This window comes from Hippocampus guttulatus, chromosome 10, assembly GCF_054856545.1.
Source record: "Hippocampus guttulatus isolate MCC_2025c chromosome 10, RoL_Hgut_1.0, whole genome shotgun sequence".
In the NCBI taxonomy this organism is placed as follows: Eukaryota; Metazoa; Chordata; class Actinopteri; order Syngnathiformes; family Syngnathidae; genus Hippocampus; species Hippocampus guttulatus.
The window spans coordinates 3,256,973-3,280,719 of NC_141270.1; the positions used below are offsets into that span (position 1 = coordinate 3,256,973).

The window sequence follows — 23,747 nt, forward strand, 5'->3', positions numbered from 1 at the left end:
AAATCACCGCAGTTAGCAGTTCCTCTTCAAAGGAAGCGTGCAGGGGAAGCCACGCTTCTTGCCAATGTTTTCACGCTCGAGGGGCTTTGCGCGGCGCTGAATTATTACGCGGAGTCACATGTACAGTATGTAAATGAGCCAGCGATCTGTGCTGGATGCTGTGCTGTCGGAAGAGATGGCAAAAGTACTCGCCCTGTACTTGAAGCCCCGTAAAAGTGAAAAGAAATCGGACACACCACAGAGAACAAACAGTGTTGTTCGCAGCCGAGCCAAATTTGAATCATTTCAAAAGACAAATCGCAAAGAACATGCAATGAGGCTTCGAAATCTTATTCACAAAAAAATGTAAAATAAAAACAAACAACAACAACAACAAAACTATGATGTCGGCATTAATGTGCTTGAAACCGAGCCCTGCTGAAAAATGTCATTGTGAATCTTGTTGGCTCCATGTACGTTTCGATCCAAGTATCACAAATGCAAAATTAGTTAATGATGACGATTTAAAAAAAATACATTTTTTTAGTCTTCAGTAGATTGAGAATTTTCAAATGCTAGAATCTTGTGGGGGTTTTTTTTTTTTAAAAGGCTTTTACGTGACGCATTTGTTGCAAATCCTCCCTGGAATCGAAAACATCAAACAATTCTCTTGACGCTGGATGGGGAATATCTTGCTCGTCTGAATCAGTTACCATCATTGTTAAAGGATTCATTTTCCTTCATGTCAAAGAAAAAAAAAACGTAACGAGCATATCGCGACAAGGTATTGGAGTTAAAAGTTCAGATCTGGAGTGAAATTAAAGTCAATCAAGTCAAGTGCCTAGAAAAGTATTTGAATTGCTTCCAATGACTGTTTTCAACACGTACTCATGTCAAAAAGTCTTTTGACAGTTGTAACAAATCAAATATCTCAAATTCGCGCTGACTTTTTGTTTGCGCATCCCGATGTCATTTCAGGTGCAGCGCAGCCAGCTATACGGTCACGTGACTCACAAAAGAAGACGCATGTTCTACGGCGCTCTGTAATGAGTTTTCTGCTGCGACCATGTTGGCATGATCCCCAGCGCCTGCGAGTGTCCACAAATCTCCGCTGAGCATGAACCGAGTGTATTGTTGGACTCATATTCTTGACTGCTACGCAATTATGGGGGAGAGATGGGGAGACAGACTACTGTAGATAGCAAGTTGAAAGGTCAAGAATAGGAAGCCCAACATTGCTGTGTTTGCAGTGTCAGTGTGGATGACATTGAAATGATCCTCCTGGAGATGGTGATAAGCCGCAATCCCTTGGGGAGAACAATTCGAGTCTACCCGGACACTGACATTTTTTGTATTTATTTATTTAGTTCGTTTTATGATGTGAATTTTGTCCGGTCATTCAAAATGTATTTTTGGGGAACACTCCCAGCTCCAATTCCAGCTCCAGCTCCCACTCTGACCCCGAACAGAATTAACAGGAAAGCATATACAGTAGGACGGCTCAATTCCAGGCTGAACTGGAAGGAAATTTGAGAATCATTGATGGCCAATTGAAATGCAATCTTTTTTTTTTTTATGTCTTCATGACTAACCTTCATGTCATTTTCTCTCTATTCTTTTTTTTTTAATCATCTTCTCTTCCATCATTTCTTCTTTTACAAACTGAGAAATGACAGCAAGTGTGAGTTTGCTCGCAAATTGTTTTATGACCAAACACCTTTGAACAATTTAGTCTGCAATGTATCATCGTTGTTATTGCACCTTTTGCGGGCTTCTGACAAGCCGAATGGCCTCGTGATCGGGAGTTACGGTGCCACCTTTTACTTCAAATGGCCATTTTCCTGTGGACTAACGACATTCGTATTGGAAATAAATCTTGCGGAAAATAGTTTTATGAGGCGCCGACGTTTATTTTGATCGATGGTTTGTGAGTTTAGATGAACAGGAGATCATTTTTGAAGGGAAATAACAGGGTATGTTTCCCCGGCTATTAAGAGCATCTCATTCATCACAATTAACCCTCTGCGACCATTAGCGCATCCATAATTAGACCGCCGTGTCTGGAGATGCAGAGCGGCCGCACCAAATCGATGTGCGCCAACTCAAGCAATTACGGGAGCGCCACAAGTTGCAAAGACAAACGTGATGAGGGAAGTAAAGTCAGGGTAGTCACTCAGCAGGAAATGAAGGAATTACAGTCAACGGGCTGGGTTTTGTGAAATGTCAAGCATGATCGATTGACAACAATAAAATAAGAAACGTAACTACCGCGCCACCTCGAGTCGGCCAATTAACAAAGGCGCATTCCATTTTGGACACACTTGTGAATATCTCCCATTGAATATAACAATATTCAAAGACATTATTTATTCGTTGCAAAAATGAACATTTCTAGGGCTTGTGTAGAACGGATTAATGCCGTTGCCATTCATCTTAATGGGGGAAGATGACCTGGTGTAACCAAGCTGAATACGAAACAGTTAACAAATCTTACATTCTTACTTCTGCGCTGTGTTGGTGGTGCAAACCATGACTGGATAAAGCAAACTTAATGACATCAGCTGTATACACACACACACACACGCACGCACGCACGCACGCACGCACGCACGCACGCACACACACTCAAGCTCGTTCAGGCCACTGAACAAATGTTGTGCCATTACCAAATTTCTAGATACCCACTCAATCGACCGAGGGACTGACATTAGCACCGGCAGAGTCATAAAGCAGATCAATGAGACAGATAGTAGACTAAAATTTGGCTGATATAAATTGCCAAACAAACACACGAGCTGGCAGGGTGAGGCCATTTACATAATGACTGCCACGAGCTCCTTAACGATATCAGAATGTCTCGCAGAAGCCACAAGGAAAAACAGCTGGTTCCCTTTTGAGAGATTAACTGGCAGAAGCTAGGCACAGCAAATGTATCTTCGGAGAGATTATTCAGGACTAGCCGTGGCGCGTCGTATTTATATGCACCAACTCACCCAAAAGTAGTGAAGGCCGACAGCGTGAGAGATGTTTCTATTTTATATTCAGGCTACACACCTTGCCAGCATATTCGCTCCAAGGCCAGGGACATCGGCACAAGTCAAATGAACTCATTCACTCCCAAAGACGTTTTTATACGTCTTTTCAGACTTGGTCTAGAATTGGCTGGTACTGAATGAGTTAAACAGAGTTGCGGTCCGATGACAATATCGTTTTAAGGTGACCTTTGTGTCTCTGTGCTTCAGACATTATTAAAAAAAAAAAAAAAAGATTTAGAGTGGGAATAGCAAAACCTCACAGATGCTGGGAGTGAACGTCCAAGAGTGAGCAACACGCTGCTTTGTAAAACACATAAAAAAAGAGCTACAGCCAACACTAAGGTGTTCATAAAAAAGGAGGATGCTTGTAGCGAGGCTCATGGTAGGTTTTATGACGGGTTTTTTTTTCTTTGTATAGGTGATATCAAGCATGATAGAGGAATACAAAGTATGACGACCTACATAGTGTACAACTTTAAATCGCTACATTTAAGGAGGCACGGGACATTTTGACACACTTGTGACAGTCAAAGTTATTCATCCCTGCAATTGGAAAAATGAAAGAATATGTTCCAATGCTCCTTTTTTTTTCATGACTATGAACAGGCTCTTTTATTTTCACATTTCTTTGTGACTCACGCATGTTAGTATCGCTACGAGCGCAAACAACAGGATTAAAGACAGTGTTTTATGTGTCCAATAAAAGCCCAATTGGGTTTGGACGCCGACTAATTCCTGTGAAGTCATGTACGTTACGAAGCCTATTTCCCCCCCCCCGCCCGCACCAGAGGTGATCTGCAGCCGAGCTGAACGATAACGAGCCATGCCCCGGCCGCTGGCTTTTAAAGTGTGTTGCAGGAATAAACATGTTTTCCCTTGCGCAAAAAGGTATGACTTCATATTCCCAAGATGACCGTAAAAGGGAACGGTTTTGAGAAACAAAACAGCAAACTTAGTACGTGGATCCAGCTCATCCGTCATCATCATCCGTGTGTGGAGCAAAATTAGCTGCAGGCAGTGATATCTTCCACTTGTAGCACTGAGGTTGTTTGTTAAGGGAGCTTTATGGCGGCATTACTATTTATGGTGTTCAAAACACACCTTTGGACTGTCCGAATTGTTTGTTTTGTGAATGCTAAACGGCATTCACACATGAGGTTATTCTGCGCCCAAATTCTTTATTTTTCATATGGTTTCGAAGCAAAAATGCCACCTGTAAACGGTCATCTGTAAGGCGTGAACTGTGTTTGTTTTCAATATAGCTCACGTAGCATGTAGCATGTAGCATGTAGCATTTCACATTTGGGGTTTTCCTTTCTTGGATTTATCCCTGGTTTGCCTACTGAAGTCGAAAAGCTTAGCTATTGAGACACATAGTTTGTGTGACCAAAACAAAAAAACAAAACAAACAATTTTTAAAAAAACGTTTTATTCTATTGACTTCATTAAATTCCTTATTTTGCTCTGGACAACAAGTCAACGAAAAACAAACGAAGTAAATAAAACTAAAATTGAAAAATAATTTTCATTAACAAAATAAAATACAAAAAAACAACAAATTAGATTTTTCGTTCAGAAAAATGACTATAACTAAATCAACTTACTTTTTGGTTGAATCTTGCACTCCACCAACACAATATATTAAAAATAATCCTAAATCTATTTTTTTTTAAAAACTATTCAGAACTAACAAACCCACCCTAAAAATGAATTAAAACTAACAATGAAAAAAAAAATAACAAATGCAAAAAGAAATTAAAAAAACTATCAGGAAAAAATCCCAAAATATTTTTACTTTGCTCTGGAGTTGCTGTTTGCAGACCCTTGCTGTACAGAATATTTGCAAAATGATATGCACTCATAATACTTGGAAGGCAACCTTAACACAAACAAAAAAAAGTTTTCAACTTCTTTCAGATGACTACTACTGCACTATTGCTCACATTCCATTCCAACAACTAACCTGTCCTCTTGGGGAAATCAGGAGGGGGAACACCTTGCACCATTAAGCCCCACGCGCCAAGTCTCCCGTAAGATAATAGCGTACAATCTGTCGCTTGTTCGCCTCATTGCCTGGCAAAGATGACGGCGACGGAAACTTTGCTCGCAGCTGATGTATCATTTTGGCACGAGGATGCGGGTGAACGATCTGTCGCTGACGCTAATGCGCCGGAACATGTGCCGTAAATGGCCGCCGGCTTCTGAGGAGATAATGTCAATTATCAGATGAGCCACAGGTAAAATGTCTTCATGCCATTAAAAAATTAAAAAAATCGCAAGTGTCTGGAATATTTGAGGGAAATGGAGCGCGATAATGTTTTATCGTGCACAGGCGGAGAGGCGCCTTGTTGCTGGCTTTTAATGCTTTCTGGCTTTAAGATGTTGGAGGATTTGTGTTGCTACTTTGTCCATTGGAAGACACCTACAAATACAATTGGTTACATTTCTCACTTTCTAGCTCAATGAAATAAACATAATACAGTATTTTAATCGATGCTCTCGTTCTCTCTCTTACTCTTTATGTTTATAAAAATTGGGTAATCATATGTCACCCTGACTTTATATGACGTCTTCGAATCAACAAGCTGCTATTGATTATCATGAGTAATCAAGTAAAGCGAGCGAGGCCGCGAGGTCAAAAGCGCCGCATCTGTCAGCCATGTCATGACGCGCGCTTCCTTCCCCACTTTTGTTTTGTTTTGTTTTTTTTCCCCGCGCCAGCAACAGCTGGTCCCGTTTTGGACACATGCTTCCTCTTACGTGCGCGTAAGTACATCCGAGGAGGGTGTGCACACTTTTGCAAACATTAAAATGGAGCCCCGCATCGTAAAAAATTGAGATGAGAGTGTGGATCACGCCAAATGTACGCTCCGAGATATGATTTGAGTTTATTAAAACCCTGACATCAACATTTTGTAGGAGTATTTGGCGCGCGGGGGGGGGGGGGGGGGGGGCGCAAGATGCTTCCATGGCATCTCTCAAGACAGATAGCACACGAATGTCTGCATGCTGTCTTACACTCACTTGGGTATGCAAGGCGCACATGTGCATTTTCGTATCTGGAGGGAAATCTTTGTCTGCAGAAAAAGGTAATATAATCCCTCATGTGCCGCGCTCGGCAGAACGCGTTCCCCGTCTCGTGCCGATAAATGACAACGGGGATGATATTATGCCCCATCAACATCTGAAGCCCCGCACTCCGCCGCCTCCAAAACACCACGGCGGCCCGGGTAATGGATTTTCTTCTCACCGGCGCTCAGGTCGCACCGAGTAAATCTCAAGACGTGCACCCCGGCGCCTTGTGAAGGACTTTCAAAACGAGGCTCCCATTTGCGGGTTCTTACTGGCTGTGATGTTAAAAAAAAAAAAATCACGCGACACCGCTCACGTGCATGCTATTAAGCGGGGTTTGCATGGCCGGAGTCAACGGAGAATAGAGCGGACCCTAAAAGGCCGAGCGAAATCCGTCAAGGAATGCCGGACAACTGCACATTTGATCAGATTGTGTGACTAAACTGAACCCCCCGTCCCCATTCATTAATTGCAGCAAATATGTTCAAGACCCAACCGCAATTTGTGAAAATCTAGAGAGAACAATTTTTGTGACAAATTTAAAGGAAAGCCTCGCATGTTTGTGGTTTTGGCATTTTGTGATAGTGTTAGCGCCACCTGGTGGAATCTTGGTGTTGTGAGGTCAACTTCAGGCGTCGAGTTTTTTTCATTAGCGTTCTTTTGTTGGGAGTCCTCGCATGTATCTCGCATGTCAAAAGGGAAAGTGAAAGTATGATTCCGCTCCTGATGCCAACTATGACGACAAAGTGCGTACGATGAAAAATGAAAACTTTTTGTCACATCGCTTCACTCCAAAACAGTCAAACAAAAGGAGTCGAATTGCGCCCTGTGATCGACTGGCAAAGAGTCCAGGGTGCACCCCGCCTCTCGCCCAACGTCAGCTGGAAATAACTTCAGCTCACCTCGTGACCTGAGGACAGGTGCAATAAAAAAAAAAATCGGTGGATTGAGCACTAGGGTTCCAAATTGTGCCACAAAATGAGATAATTTCCCTAACGTCAGAGGAACTGCACACATCCGCCGACCGAGCCCCTATTCATTCCGCGACCTGAGCGTCCGCCGCATCAGCTGTGAGTCATCCGTCACCGGCCCGAGGCCGTCGTGCTCGCTGCCATTCCCATCCGCTCCGCTCGCCGCCGGGCCAGATGTGTCCTGTGATATCTCTCCGCCGGTGCGGCCCACTCAGAACAGGTGGTCCCTGACCTCAGCCAGTCTTAAATGACGGCACTGTGGGCGCACCTTCCGAAAAGTTCTTTTCAATGCTCGACTTGATGCTTTCCAGGGGTAGTTGCAAGGGTGGCGATGTCTGCATTTTTTTTTTTTCCACCTCGTTGCCGCGCTACAAAGCACAGCAGCCCGCCGAGCTGACACACGTCGGCATGAATATATTTGCAGGTTATTTCGCCTGCGTTGTACGCATTCAGTCTGCATTGGAGTCCGACTTCCTCTGATCCGGTTTGATAAGGATCGGCTATATCTTGTAGAGGGGTCAAAATTCATTGACAATCGCTGATCAAATTCATCGAGGGCTATTTTGATCATCGCTGAACCCTTTCGAGCCATTGTTGAACTTAACCCTTTCGTGCACCCTGATAAGCTGTCCACTATAGTAACCGCTGTCCCTGAAAAGGGTTCAAATTGATCCCTTCATGAAAGCACACCGATTATCTTTTGTGTTTTGTCAAGTAAGACACGTTATACCAACCAAACAACGGCAGCTCTAAAGATACATCAGGTCTCGGAAAAGTGCAATTTTGAACGGAATGAACTAAAGTGACAAGTCAAGGCACAGAAGGGGAATTTTGGGCGGGGGGGGGGGGGGGGGGGGTTCTGATGGGCTTCATCCTCACAAGGGTTAAGGGGCATGCTGGAGCCGTTCCCGGCTGCCTTCGGGCAGTAGGCGGGTGACATCCTGAACCGCTTGCCAGCCAATCGCAGGGTATACAGAGACGAACAACCATCGGCGCTCACACTCACACCGAGGGACAATTTAGAGTGTTCAATCAGCCTGCCATGCTGAATGTGTTTTGTTTTTGGAATGTGGGAGGAAATCGGAGTACCCGGAGAAAAGCCACGCAGGCACAAGGAGAACATGCAAACTCCGCACAGGAAGGCCGGAGCCGGGATCGAACCCACAACCTCGGCACTGTGAGGTTGTCGCGCTAACCACTCGTCCACCGAAGGGGAATTTGTGAAGAGTCAACTGTTTTTCTTTGCGCTACAAACAACAAAGTACCTGCAGGAGAACACTGATGACATCATCATGTTTAACTCATTCACTCCCAAAGACGTTTTTAAACGTCTTTTCAGACTTGGTCCAGAATTGGCTGGTACTGAATGAGTTAAGAGTGAAAACCGTTTAGAGGCTAAATCCGTTTTCTCCGCCTCAGACATGAGCTTCAAATGCACGCCGCCACGCTCAGCCCTCGCCATCCTCCTCTGTTCTTACTGCAACCCGGTTTTGGGCTTTTTAAGACGAGGGCTCCACGCATTCACCGCAGCTCAGACTGACCTCGTGCAGAAAAAAAAACAAAAAAACCTCGCTTCCCATTGAGAACATTTCCTTTCATTCTTCTGCGGCAGGAAAGAAAAGAGGAAAAAGGTCCCCGTTTGAAACACATGGCAACATGGCAGCGACATCATTATGTTGCTGACAGAAATCCCCATAGCAACATCCTCTTGTGTGTTTTCAAAGGGAAAGAAGATGCGCGCGCCGTATGAAAGCGCTCGGCTTGACAATGCCAACAAATCTCCCGGTGTGCGCGTTATCTCGTCTGCAGCAACTTCATTCATTCCGAAAAATAAATAAAATATAAAATAGAAGGGCTAGATAAACTGTGTAAATTTGTCTTTCCTGTCTGGGATGTTGGAGTGGCATTTGTCTCTTTCTGTTGGTTGTTTAACTCATCTTTCTGGTGCTAACAATTGCCGCTTCCCGTGTTCCTCCATGTTGAGTTGGTGGTCGTTCCCGACCCGTTTGTCTATCTATAGCCAGGTTGTCCTTATCTCTCGCTCCCGCTTCCCAGATTGAGCCGAGCGCTTCGCCAGGCAACCTCACAAAGCCACCGTGCCGGACTTCGATGGCTCGCGCTTTGGTGCCATCGCACTGGGCTGTTGTTTCCAAGTCTTTTCTGCGGATGCCGAGACATTTTTGTTTTCCCGTCATAAGCTCGGTCGGGTTGAGCAAAAGGGAAAAAGTCTGACGATTCAAAACGTAACGTAAGGCGAATTGCGACGATAGCGTTTGTTTGTGTTGGCCTCGTAGCCACACATAATGAGATGAGCCTGGTCACTTTAGAGCGCCTCATTGTCAAGGCACGTTAAAGTAACACGACGACCCGGTGGGACAAATTCCAGCCACCCGGGGCTTTAAGTGGATCCATTTTTAGGTCTCAAATGTCGAGTCACGCCGGAGCACGACAAAGATGCTTGACGAAATAAGCGTCCATTGTTCCGGGTCGCGGCGGTGGTGTTTGATTGACAGCTGACGGTCGAGCGGTCATGTCAACGTTTCATACCAAAAAAGCGGGCTTGATGCTTCGTGGTTTTGAAGCGTCATTTTACATCTCTGATCATTATTTGAATCATTCCAATCGGACGGGGTTGTTAAGATCACTCCTCTCGGCGGCGTGTCAAATTTAAAAGATATTTATTTTCACTTGACGGGGTGTGGTACTGTCATTATTCTTGATCCTTTCGGGCATTTACCTCACACCTGTTCTTTTGGAATTGCACAAAACTGAACCAGGACCAGATGTGCAATGCGATGAATATTTGCTCGCCGGAAGATCCAAATTACAAGTGCGAACACTAAAAGGATCAAAAAAAGATGACAGCGCCATTCCCTTTGAATAAGAACGCCTTGGCAGAAAGAAGACTTGAGTCAGCAATGGCATCATGCTTTGGAGAACGTAACTCTCCCCTGACGTGCAAGCTGGCCTTTGCACATTCTTTTCTCGCTCTTGTCCCCCCCCCCCCCCCTTACCTCGCCCTTCGCCCCACCCCGGTCTATCGCCATATTTATGAACTCGGCACAATCCCCGCCCCTCGCTTCGCCGTCCGCTGTTATTCTCGGCGGTCCGGAGGGGAGCGATGAGAACAGAGAGAGGCGAAGCGAGGGGGGGAGAGAGAGAGCGAGAAAACAAGCTCGTCCTCAAGTGTTTCTCCTCCGCCGCCGCCGCCTTCTTTATTGCCTTTCATCTCTTTTTTGGCCCTTCAGAGAAAGTGAACTTTGAAAAGGGCAAAACCGCGAGGGGATATATTATTTTCTCCACCCCCCCTGGCCCCCCTCCCTTTTTAATTCACTCGATCATAGTCCAAACTTGTATGACTTCTCCATTCTTGCATGGCGAGAGCAGGCCATTCATCTGTTTGCGATTAAAAATGGATGCGTCTCGTGTCCGCGATGACCACTTGCGATGAATCGCATGAAAACTCACTCGTTTTTCTCCAGCAGCAGGACGAGCTGTTGGCCTTCGGCACGGACCAGCAGGCGCAGTGACGGCGGATAACCCTGGAACAGGGAGGGGGCGGGGGGGGGGGGGACAGGGGGTGAATGAACGGCAGGGACGATGGCAACCTGATCCAACCCATCCTGCCTTCACCTCAAAAAGCAAAGCAGGATGCGAAGACGCACAATGGAGACGGCGGGGAAACGGAAGGCCGCTTCCGCATCATCCGTTTCCCGTGAGCTCGGACAAAAGTATTGGGACAGGAAGTGAATGTGGGAGAACGTCTCGAGTTGGTGCTCAGATGGTGCTTGGTCAATTTCCCATTTTCAAGATCATTGATTAGTCTGTACGTGGTCTGTTTTTTTTGGGTTTTTTTTTTAAAACAAATTATTCACTAATCGACTGTTTAAAACACACTCACAGCAAATCTCTCAATTGTATTAAAGCCTTCAACGATCTGAGAAGTGTTGTGGCCCCCACTTTTGACTCTGTGGGAGCGTGGCAGCGTTATATCTCCTCAAGCTTGGAAGTGACAATGAGCAAGAAATCCTCAGTGGACAATAATGAGTAAAAATAGAAATGTTAGATACATTTGCTTACACCCTGAAAGCTGAAAAAAAAAGTATAAATTTTTTAAACCCATATTGGGTCGTTCTTTACTCATTTAGGTGATTTTTAACCCGGCGTTTTTTCTTAAAAATGGCCGAATACTTTTTGTGATAGCTCACTTTTTTTTTTTTTTTTGGTCTTGCATCACTCACGGTTCTGAGAATTTTGTAAAGATGATGTCGTTTTATTGATGCAGCATTTTGGTAACTCAAGCAATACGCCTCATTCACTCCCAATGACGTTTTTAAACGTCTTTTCAGACTTGGTCTAGAATTGGCTGGTACTGAATGAGTTAAAAGGCGTCAGCAGTGGTTCAACCTTTCTGATGTAATTAAAAACCAAACGCCTAATCAACCCCATCGGGTTTAAAGTTTAAAGCTCTGCCTTTCCAGAGTAGCTGATAAGTGGGGGTAATTAACAACCCTTCTCCGCCTTCACCGGGCAGGTGACCGACTTTTTTGCGGGGAACAACCGAGTAGGAACGGGAAGCTCGCCGCAACAGGAAAAATGTTTAAGGAGTTGTCACCACCTACGCACGAGCGTTTCTGCCTGGAGGCTCTTTCTAAGAAGCATTTTGATAGATGCATTTTATTTTCCGTAGCGCTGCAAAAGGTCTGCTTGGCAGCGCATATGGAAAGCGTTTGTCAATCGCGGCCACGACTCCGCAAAGACGAGAAAGGTTGGAACACTGGTGGCGTCTGCAGGGGAAATGTAAAAAAACAAAAAAAATTCCAACTCGGATGATACTAGAAAGGCGAGGTAAGACGTTCTCAAGGGCCGACCAATCACGATATGGATCGTGTATATTATACAGCGAGAGCTCGCTCGCTCTCTCTCTTTCTCTCCCCCATTAATTTCTGAATGCGGCCTTTGTTATAATAAATCAATCAGCCAGTGCCTGCTTGAAGTGTTTCCTTGCCTTGTGCTGCCTAATGCACTGGGCTCCGTGACTCTGTCAGTCATTTTTAAGGACACACCAAACAACCGAACGGCACATTTGAACAATGGTCTGAATTTGGCTGGAGTGAAGCAGTGCGTGGTTCCGACGGTACCCACGATAAAGTACAGCGGTTTTGGTGCTCTGCAGTTCTTGATCTCAGTTTTGTACAATCAACCCCCCCAGTCCCCCCCCCCCAAAAAAAAGCAATGTAACACTTTTAAAGGATCCACAATGACGTCCCTTTTGTGTATTCTGCTTATAGTCTCCTTGGCAGAGTAAAAGCGAGATGAATTTGAACATAAACAAACCGACAAAAACAATTGGTGGGGGTGGGCGCTCCGTCTCGAAATGAAGCCTGTCATCAAAATTGAGCGATGACTCACAAGTGCTCTGCTGTCATCTTGAAACACTCTAAATGGATGCACATGCGGCCATAAAACAAGCGCCCTGACATTAAACTAGCATTCGAACACGTGTTGGATTCTTGGTTTTTGTGGCGCGGCAGCATGACTCAAACAAATGCTGCGGTTTGAGGGCAAGTTTTTTTTTTTTTTAAAAGCTGCGGACACTCTGTTCTGGTGTATTCTTGGCAGCGATAACAAATTAGAAAAGAAAATCAGTTCTACTTTTACAGATGCTATTAAATATATCTTGTTCTTATTAACTATTGATGGTTTCTCTAATTTGCGACGTAACACCGGTGGTGTTAAGAAGTGGATTGAGTCAGGTAAGTCCCTTGCTATCAAATTCACGGGCTGCCACTGTATCTTGATCGTAGAAAATCGCAGGGCTCCCACTAATCTCATGAAAACGGATCAAAAGTTTTATTGAAATCATGTGCTTAAAAACACACGAAAATGCCATTAATTAATTTCAAATTAATAGTTAACTATTAAATTAATTATTGTTATTATCATACAAATTATTTTAATTAATTAATAATTATTTATATTAATTACTATGTTATTCAAATTAATATAATAATTATTAATAATTAATAAACACTGTGATCGTTCCAAGTGCTCTCCCTTCACTTCTGATGCAATGGACTATTCCATCTTCTTATTCGGATGTGTATCTCCTTTTTTTTTTTTTAAGACGACCAAACGTTTCAACCTTCTTCACGTGATACAGAACGTACAAACTGACAACAGTAGGAGCCAAATGCTTTTCTTAGCAGCGGTGGCGCTGCTGTCCGTGTCAGCCGAGGACGACGCAGTCGCGACAAACTGGAAAGTGACAGGAGTGACACTTTTCCTTCTGAAAATGTGAACATTAACGCAGCCGAAATGTGAAACTATATTCAATCTTCTTATGAATATATATCATGTGGAAGGTTTGCCTTGGCCCCACGCCAAATGACAAAATATTCCCCCTGCTGATCGACCTTGGTGAAGGTTTACCGAGTGTTGTTCCGAGTGAGTGCGTCGTCGGAATGGCCTTGCGAGTACCTACCCCTCGCTCCAGTCGGCTGAGGGGTCCGCTGTGTCGGCCCGTAAGCAGCAAAGGTACGGTGGTCTCGCGGCGTTCTGCTGGAGTCGGCCGCTCGGCCTTGGCAGAGGCACTTCCTGATCAACACAAAGCGACAACACATGACCTCGACATGAGTGATGATGTTTAAAAGTCGACAAGACAAAATCTCACGCGTTACCTGGACACGCTACACATCCAGATAATCGGGCCAAATGTGAACATTTTCGCCTCAAAAGTCAGGAGATTTGATCATGGGATGTCGCGGTAGGATTAACCGCAGCAATTAGCTTTTGCTATGGGGTGATGAATGTGATCAGGTGATCAGATATTCATGGTCACAATAGAGAAAACTATGGCCTTGCAACTTCAATGAGTTTGCCACCATTCTAAGGGTATTTGAGGTCATACAGTGAGCATTTTTTAAAAAAACAAAAAAACAAGAAAAATATGCTTTTGAAGTCACACAAAAACTCTTGACTCATGCAAGATGTCATTTGAGACCACACGAGCTTGGTTACCACAACAAATTAAATTCATGAGCGGGGGCTGGGTAGAGTCGCCAAAGATTGCTTACTTTAGAATGTCATGACTCAAGAAAAAGTCAAAACTCGTCCTTTAAAAAAATAAAAAATACGACGAGTGAGACTATTCAGTGGGGAGGGGAAATAATTATTTTTAAGGAATGTGTAAATTCAAAATAAAACAATTCCGTCCCCAAAAAAACCAATTGAACAATCGCAACTTAAATCTTGATGACAAATCACAAATGAAGGCAGATTCAGCCACCACCAAAAGTCTTAAAATAACTTTTTTGCTCACTGGCGAAACAGGACCAGTTCAAAGTTTTGTTCTTGTAGGCTGAAATGTGGACATTTTTAGGCAGGCGGCGATGACAACGCAAGACACAGATTTGAAGTGTGTCGGGGAAACATTGTTTCGATATCAGGGATGCTTAACGGGAAAAATAAATGACAATTTGAAAACTGTGCTCGCGTGCGCTCATATGACTGCCCGATGTCAAACGTTGCCGTCGTGTTCAGCGGGGTTGGTGATGTCACAGAAGCGCCTCCGACAACCTCAAAATATCGAAAAATAGAAGTGTTGTTTTGTAACAAAAATACTCAAGTAAAAGGGGAAAACGTAGCTCACTCTGACACTTTGAATTTGTTCCAAATATTACGAAAACGTAAGTGAGTATAACCAAACGACCTTTAAGTCAAGGGTTCCGCTGTCTAAAAAAGAAGAGATGAAATGCATCCGTTTTGGGATTTCTCATCGCATCTCGTTGGAGCTTTGAAGCTCCACCGTCTGATTCTCTCTACAAATGTCAATCAAAACTGAGCCCCCCCCCGTTACCCAGCTTCTTGTATTGGCTCTCATCCGACAGACGGCGCAGGTGAACCTCACAAAGCCGCTCCTCGCGAGTCAATCTTGGAATCTCAGGGCCCCCCCCCCGTCGCAAATTGGGCTATTTGAGTTGAGTGAAACAAAAAAAACGTTTTTTTTCCCAGAGATACGCGGCATCGCAGCGGGACACGGCAACTGGATCACAATCGCATCAATAATACATGCGCACTGTTTACTGTGTGAAAAACCTCCGCCTTTAGGAACGGGCACACAGGATGGGAAAAATTTCCCTTCCGCGTGATCAGATGGAGGCCTTTAAATGCGTTTCCTCCCATCGCTATTAATGAGGTCACATGAGCAAGCTGTAAATACGGCGTGCGTGCGATGAAACGTAATAAGACAAAATCAAGGCGAATGTGGGAAACCGTATTCCCGCCGCGGTCTTGCAGTTCTCCTCCCACACAACGACGGGAGGAGAGGAGTCGAGGCCGAGGAAGGAGGAGGAAAACGGCGGCGGGATTTTCGGGGTGCCACAACAAAAGAACGACAACTCACGCCGTGGCCCGTTTTTGACGGTCCCTCGGGACACAAGCGTACAGCGTCTGTGGGAATGTGTGGCAAGGCAAGAAGGGAAAAGAAGGGGTGCACCCGGAGTTCAGTGGTGCACTCCTGCCTTGGCACATACAATGTTTACCATCCCACTCCTCCCCAGGGGGGGGTCACGTCTTCATTTATAGCCGGGATACGTCCGTAAATAAAGTCTGTCGTTGCTCTTTGAAGACGAGTCGAGACTGCATTTCCGTCAACTTCAAACGCTGGAAATGAGCGCGCATTGATCCATAAAAACAAGCGGGTGCGACGTGTCGGATTGTTGCTTTAGAAATGGATCAGGGCGACCTCCAATAAATGCTGCGGTTTGAAGGCTAATTAAAAAAAAAAAAAGAAGGAGCAATCAAAAGGAAAGTCACACAGGCTTGTTAACGAAAGATTTGTAATTCACGTCATATATTAACAACGGGACTCGCCTATGCACCCGGAAAGTCGTGCAACTTGTATAGCTGCGCGTCCACCCATTTTCTGTCGCGCTTGTTTTAATGAAGGTCGAGGGTGAGGTGGAATCTATCCCAGATGTGCGTTCCGATTGAAAAAAATTTTCATTTCGAGAGTGACGTCGCAGTGCCGGCAGTCAACGGGAGAGAGGCCGGCCGAGCGATCTCACGAGTGCAAATGACAACAGACGTACCAGCGTAAAAAGCCATCATACGCAAGCACTACGAGCAAGCTTGCGACGGGGACAACTGTTGTCCCTGCACACCGTCCAAACCAAACCAAGAAACTAAGTGCAGTGTGAAAAGGGTTTTTGTTTTACTACTGTATTGCAGCATTCATTTTAAATTCTTGATTCCATTGAGAAAATGTGCTACCACGTCAAAGCACACCGTCGAGTTGGACCACGGCTAATAATAAACAGATTTTACCTAAAAAGGGTTCTCGAGAGTCGATGGTAGACCAAAGAAAAAAAAAAAAACAATAACGGCGCTTTCCAATTTCTGATTTCGGAGGAAAACAAATCCAGTGAAGAGAATGATGAAAGAGCTCAAACACAAATCGTTTCACAATGTCAACTTTCGACAATGGAGACTTTGTAGAGCATTCAAACCAATTGTGGACCGCACATAAATCTTCACATCAAATCAAGTTGTGTTTGCAGGAAGGACCTTTATGGAAAAAGCGCCCCTATACCTCCACCAAGGCAAAACATTTCCTTTCGCTTACTTCTCATCCATCAACTCCCTCCGTTTTTATTTCCCAAGTGACAACACATCAATAGAATTAGAGGAGAAGTTGAGAAGGTGCTAATCCCCCCCCCCCCTTCGACGGGACCCCCAGCACCACCCCTTTCCCCGAACCGTAGCAAACAGGAATAACCTTTAAGATGGAATGCCTCGTCGTAATAGGAGGTTTTATCCAGTGTCATCCCGAGGGAGCGAGCGGTCGAGGAGTCAATTCCAGTCTTGTCTCACACAGATTTGAGCCTGATGGGAATTTAGCGGGGGGATTTAGGGATTAGCGGGAATTTATTACACATGTTGGGTCACCTCCCAGTCAGTGGTGATGGCTTGACAACCTCCCAATGTCATGTTTTTTTTTGTTGTTGTTGTTGTTTTGTTTGCTTTTACTTGTTCTTCCAAAAAACCAAACAAAAAAAACTTGCGTATTCCTTAAAAAGCACAAACATAAATACCTATTTTCATGCTCAGATGTATGAAGCACTTTTTGTCACTCCGTTTCCTTACTCAGGCAACCTAATTAACGAAGGGATGGAATGAAGAACAGAATCATGAAAAGGTGAGATGATATCGGATAATCACCAAAGGAACAAAACAAATGCGGTCCGCGGAAACCTATGGGCCCAGATTTTATGAATAAATCAATGCGTTTGTTCTGCATCGTGATCCAAATGTCAAGGGGCGGGCATGAATTTCGATTGTCTGAGCTTTTAGTTTTTAGGTTTTAGTCAATACTGTGGCACTCCAGTCCTATAGGTGGCAGTAGTGCATTATAAGTGGGTTGCTAACTGCCCAACAACGCACAGCGAAGGCAAATGATATTTCTATTTTCCGAGTTCCCACGCAGACCTCGTCCAAGGACGACTACTCCACATTCCCGATCACTCTGGATGATCTGCAACGATCCACAGCTCAGGTGGGGGAAATCCGTCCGAAAATCGGTCGCAGACTGCACAAATCTGGCCTTTACGATTAAAAGTCAAGTAAAATCTTTAACTACGATTACAACCTAACCTTGTGTTGTGCAATTCAAGTTTGGTTCGTAATTTGAAACATTACACAGGGGCTTACATCTTTTGAAGTAGTTTTTGCATACCGTATTTTCCGGATTATAAATCGCAGTTTGTTTCTTAGTTTGGCCGGGGGGGTGTGATTTATACCCTGAAGCGATTTTATTATATTTCACATTAAATTGCAAGAGGGCGCTCTAGGCCTGTGTTGATACGTCGACGATGAGTCTGACATAAGCAACGTAATTTGGAGTGGCACTGATGGTTTGGTATGCTTGCTAGCGTGTTCTTTATGCCGTCGCTATCCGAATAACTCTTAAGTTACGTGAACATACCAATCACGTTCTCAGTTCGTTGTTTACGACTCATGTAACGTTAGCATATCGTACACTTGTTTAGCCTGTTGTTCTCTATTTTATTTTAAATTGCCTTTAAAGATGACATGTCTGTTTTTGGTGTTGTATTTTATCAAATACATATCTCCCAAAAATGTGATTTATACTCCAGTGCGACCCATCTATGTTTTTTTTTCTTTTTTATCATGCATTTTATGGTTGGTGTGACTGACACTCCGGAGTGACTTATAAATACGGTCATTCAGCCAAGACACAAACAAAAACCGAGTGCAGGTTATTACCTACTTAATGGGGATCGGTACCTGCCTTCAGCACCTGTCTGAACCCGATCAAGGAAGTGGAACAACACAACCATCAATCAAACACTCCACGGGAGAAGGCTGCGTTGTCTTGTCTACCGGATGGGTTTAGTACTTGTGACATGTGGAAAGGATCCTTCCAGACGGATCAGCGTGTATGACACGGCCAGGCCGACATCTGATAACGTCGGCGTATCCGTGGCGTGTCTTCCGAGGATGCCGCCGAATCGCGCCGCGAGGCCAACTGAGGCCTCACAGAAGACGACAATCAAGTCAATGGCAGCCTGATCTCAAAATATCAAGTAACAAGCCACCCCCGGCGGGCTTCGAAAGACAAACCGCGGCCAGGTCATTTCCTAAACGGCTTCAGCAGACGTCGCTCGTTTGAAACGGCGTGGCGGCTATTCGTCAGTGAGATGCACGATTTCCATTTCTGGCAGAAAAAAAAAAAAGCGCCGAGAGGTGGTTCGCGCTCCCACGGGGGAGATGCGAGAAAGAGAGAGGGATGTCTCGCTCTGGCTTTGTTTGGCCAACGCAGACGTGCTAATCTTTCTAATGAATGCCGTCTGACGCTGCCGCCGAGACCAGGCGAGAGCCACAAATCCAAACCAGGTCATTTGGTTATCGGGCTAATTATTTATTGAGCTTTCTTTGCGCAAATATGAGAAGAGAATCCTCCCCCTGACAAGCGGTTGACATGCACGAGGAGAGACGTGCCGAGCGATTCATCATCGTGGAAAAATACAAGATGTGAAATTATTTGGACTGCTGTTTTTATCGCCGGCGCTGATAAAAACTTGATTTACACACATTTTATTTTCCTCCTAGTCTAGTAATAAATGTTGGATTGACTCTTTGTCATCCAACAAAATACAGGACAATATTTTATTTTCATGAAGCGGGGGCAATTATCTTGATTTAATCACTACAGACAGTTTCATGGACTATACATTACTGCGCAAAAGTCGAAGGTCACCGCTCGATTTCGTTGTTTCAACGCTGCTGTAATGATCGTGCATAACTTGAACGTTAGCCGGTAGAGTGCAAACCTCCGCCGACTGTTCACAAAAATGGAACAAAAGTGTCAAATTTGTGCTTGTTTTTAAGTTGGCAGGCAACTTCCTGGTTGACGAGGGATGATGGGCGGCACCGGCATGATTCTGTGCTTGACAGGCTAGCAGGTCTGCCTCATAGATTTGAGGTTCTCGGTTTGCATGTTTGTAGCGTGCTTGCCTGTTTTTTTTTTTCATCTCCGACTCTAAATGATCCATAGGCATGAATATGAGTGCAAATGCTTGTTTGTCTATATGCGCCCTCGACCCTGATGTAGAGTCGTTATAAAAAATGGATGGATGAATGGTTTCATTGCTAAATCAAGTCCTCAACTCTGTCCAGGTAGGCGTCCCGAAGCGATGTACGCTCTGATGTTTTCTTGACTCCATGTCGGGCGTTCTGCCATTTTTGGGCGACTGAACTACTAAACTGAGCTCGGCCTGGATTTGGGTACGAATCAGTCAGCGCGTGGCAGAATCCCAACGTTGGCTCTCGTTGCAAATCTGACTTGCTCATCTGGCAACTGCTTGGACACAGACCACTAAGTTCCTGTCTCTGCTTGTAACACTTTTTTTTAGGTTTGGTTACATTGTCAAATAAGGTCAAAATAGTTATCTATTTTTTTCCCCACACAGAGATCACACATTGGATCTCATTAGTACCCAATATTGTGGCTTAGGTGGAAATTGGAAGAGCGCCATGACAAACAATCCACAGAGGCAGCGGAGTCGATACCCCGCTGATATCAAAGAGAAGCCTCGTGCTGCCCTACTTCGCACTATTTTTACTACACGCTGCATTCACACTTGGATCAACTCCTCCTGTGAGTGAAAGTTTTAACGACTCCGCTGAGATGATGATGTGAGTGCTAAACATCTGGATAGCATTCTTGACAATGTTGGGTGATAAAAGAAATACATTTAAATCAAGAGCAATGATCGATATGGGTCTGACACAACAAAGGCCACCCAGAAAAATCTGCCAAGATATTATGAACAGCTCTAAGTTAGAGGAATATTTGTACACCACTGCAAACTGCAACCACAACAATAAAAAAAAAAAAACACACACAGTGGTGCCTTGGGATCTGAGTGGTCCAACCTGAAACATGAGATCCAAGTGCGTCAACTCATGTCACAAGAGCAGTATTTCGGCAAGTCAAGTGACCAAGTCTTTAAAAAAAATAAAATTAGGTCGCAAGCTGTTATACGCACCTCCTAGTTGAAGTTTACTGTCAAACTAAATGTCAAAGACAATTACAATTGATGCAAAACTATCACGTACAGGCCTTCAGTCCGACAACCTAAAGCTAACGATAACACGATGGAAAAGTGTATAATGGTTATACGGTATAACACTAAGCGACTGATATTTTAAAACAAACAACACATTTAGATATCTAATATAACAGTAATCTGTCATACATTCTTTATCCTCTGCGAGGAGCTGAGCTGTTCAAACCCTACATACGTTTATGTACAGTACACTAGATCTAATCATTCTGCCCCCTGGTGGCCAAGGTGGGCAGCACATAGGCAATTCAATTGATGTTAAGTATGACAAAAACTGTTTCTTTTTCATTCAATTTGTTATTCCTGTATGTTTTTATACAGTAACAGTACAATATTATAGTGATATTTTCCTCATTACAACACATTACACATTTCAACATAATTTTGTTTATTTAGTCTGAAACAGATTAATGACATTTTCAATCACTTCAGCCGGGAAAGAGGCTTTGAGTTACGGGAATAATTTAAGATTGTACAATTTCAAGGCACCAAATTATATTGTAAAACAAAATTTAACACTATTATGTGTTTAAATGCATATTTTGGGACGCAGCTCTCGTATTGGATGTGATATACTCTCTACTTATGTCTCTTTGTTCGTTTAAATTAATTGATTTTGCACTTCATCGAGCTGTTGAACGTATGCGTGTCTTTTTATTACATTCCAGAATCAGTTTTGTGTTCAGGCAAACATTTCACACAGAGTAGGTCAATTTGGAGAGAAAATGGGGCGAGTTCATCATTATTTCAACATATTACCATTCGTGTCCGTTTTGGTTGGTGGTTTGCCATGAGATTTCGCATGAAACAACACTCATATAAATATCCCCCTCCACTCTATATCAGGATTTTCAGGTATATATATGATTTATTGATGAGGAAAAAGACCATAAAACAAAAGAATCAATAAATGGCGGCACAAGATGTGAATGAAGGGCTCGGGCAGGTATGCTGCTTTCACTTACCCTCCAGAGTGTTGTAAATCGTAGTGTCAGCATAAGAGATAGCCGAGGTCAGGCACCAGATGACAGCCAAGACGAGAAAGCCAGAGTTCTTCCTCTGGCGCGACATTCTCATGGTGCAAAACTCTCCACTTCTGACTCGTAGCCGAAACAAAAGCGGGACTGGCGAACCGTTTCACGTCAAAACTTGTTGAACCCACCAGACTCCCCAACACAAAGCTGTCACCGAGAAGCTGAGGAAAAAGTTTGTATGAGTGTGCTGGTGGGGAAACATGTGTTAGCTTTGTGTTTCCGTGTGGGAGTGTTGCTGGAGCGCCGAGGACATGACAGCTGGAATGGGCAGCGAGGAGCGAATGAAGGCGACCAAGTCAGTGAGCAGAGGAGTGAGGCGGATAACTCGCCGCCAGCCCTCAAACTGCATGCGGGAGACATCCAAGTTGAGCCATGTGCACTGAAGAGCCCGCATGGTCCTAGTGCCAGTTAAAGCACACACAAAAAAATGTAAGACAAAATATGTTCAAATAAAAATGTTAATAAAATACAATAAAATAAAAGCATTAAGATATTAAGTTAAATAGACAATCTAAAAAACACATTCACTACTCATAACGCTAAAACTATCGATCTAAAATTGCAAAGTAGACTTTTGAAAAGTTACAAGTTCAATTACAACATAAAAATACTAAATAAAATGTAAATATTTAAATAAAATTAAAATCTAATAGAATTTTGGATCTAAAATGAGAAAAAATACAATTAAAGATTCAATTATGTATAAAATCAAAGTAATCGTCAATGAAATTGCATTCACATTAAACCAGGGGTGTCCAAAGTCGGTCCTCAAGGGCCGCTGTCCTGCCTGTTTTCCAGCTCTCCCAAGAGCAACACACCTGATTCAAATCATCAGGAACGTTCTAATGCTTCTTCGGAGCTGGCTAATGAGCAGATCATCTGCATCAGGTGTGTTGCATCCGGGAGAGCTGGAAAACAGGCAGGACGGCGGCCCTCCAGGCCCGGAGCTGGACATCCCTGCATTAAACAATTGAAAAAAATCTTGTGAGGTGAGGATAAGCAGTTCAGAGAATGGATTGAAGGAAAATTGAAGGAAAAATAAACATTCATTCATTTTCCGAACCACTTTATCCTCACTGGAGCCGATCCCAGCTGTCTCAAGGCTATAAGCGTGCGACACCCTGAACTGATTGTGTATGTAAGCATTGAAAGAAAATGTTTGGCCACGCCTGATTTAGGCCGAAATCTGGAACGACACAGATGTATACACGGCTGCCATATTAGCCCACAGTCCGTAAATCCTCGGAGAATCGCCTTGGCCGACTTTGAATGAGTTTTACACGACTGCATACTTGGCATGTGGTAAATAGAGTTGACTTTAATGGAGGTTGGCAGTGGGATGGAGGGTGGCTGCGTGGGGGCACCAGCATGCTCCAGCATCGGAGAGGACAGATGTGGAGATAATAACGTGCGGGCGATAAACGAGCAAACACTTTGCAATCAGCCGCTCGGCGTGATTGTAATGGTCCGCATTCTATGAGACCCCCCCCCTTATCCCGGCACTTGGTGCCGTTTGAGTCAGCTGGGGAGACAGTCAAGAGGCCTCGGTAGACAGCATCCACATGATGATGTCGACGATGATGATGAGGAGGAGGAGGATGTGCGATGCCGCAGCCTGGCAGGCCTTCTTCATGAATACGACGGTGTGTCAGTTCGTTCTCGTTATCTGGAAACGAGCGACGTGGCATCATTGCCCCCACGCGATGCCCCCCCCGCTGCCATAACATCTGCCGTGTCAGAGCACAGTGCACGGACGTTATGGTCGAGCACCCGAGGTCATAATCAATCGCAAGCATGAGACAACACGGAGACCGGTAGCTCATTTTGACACATTCCCAACTTGTCCAAATTGATCAGGGATGACACAAAGAAACTTCTCGCTTCTATTACGATGGCTTCTATTACAGCCGTGCAGCCCAACCTATTAAGCGAAGCTACCATTTCCCCTATTTGAAATGATTTGAAATGCTGTTAATCTGTTCCAGCCTCCCCAAATAACCATTTTTT

At 44.2% G+C, this 23,747-nt stretch overlaps 1 protein-coding gene across 1 annotated transcript in view; it reads right to left on the reverse strand.

The window, feature by feature from the left end:
• adam12b (ADAM metallopeptidase domain 12b) overlaps positions 1-22,246 on the reverse strand; it is a 47,285-nt gene extending 25,039 nt beyond the window's left edge. The window contains exons 1-3 of the mRNA XM_086122600.1: positions 21,672-22,246; positions 13,542-13,654; positions 10,526-10,599 (exon numbers count right to left, since the gene is read on the reverse strand). Coding sequence (XP_085978726.1) covers positions 10,526-10,599; positions 13,542-13,654; positions 21,672-21,783 — 299 coding nt within the window. The 5' untranslated portion in view covers positions 21,784-22,246. The remainder of the gene's footprint in view (positions 1-10,525; positions 10,600-13,541; positions 13,655-21,671) is intronic.
• Between the last annotated feature and the right edge of the window lie 1,501 nt (positions 22,247-23,747).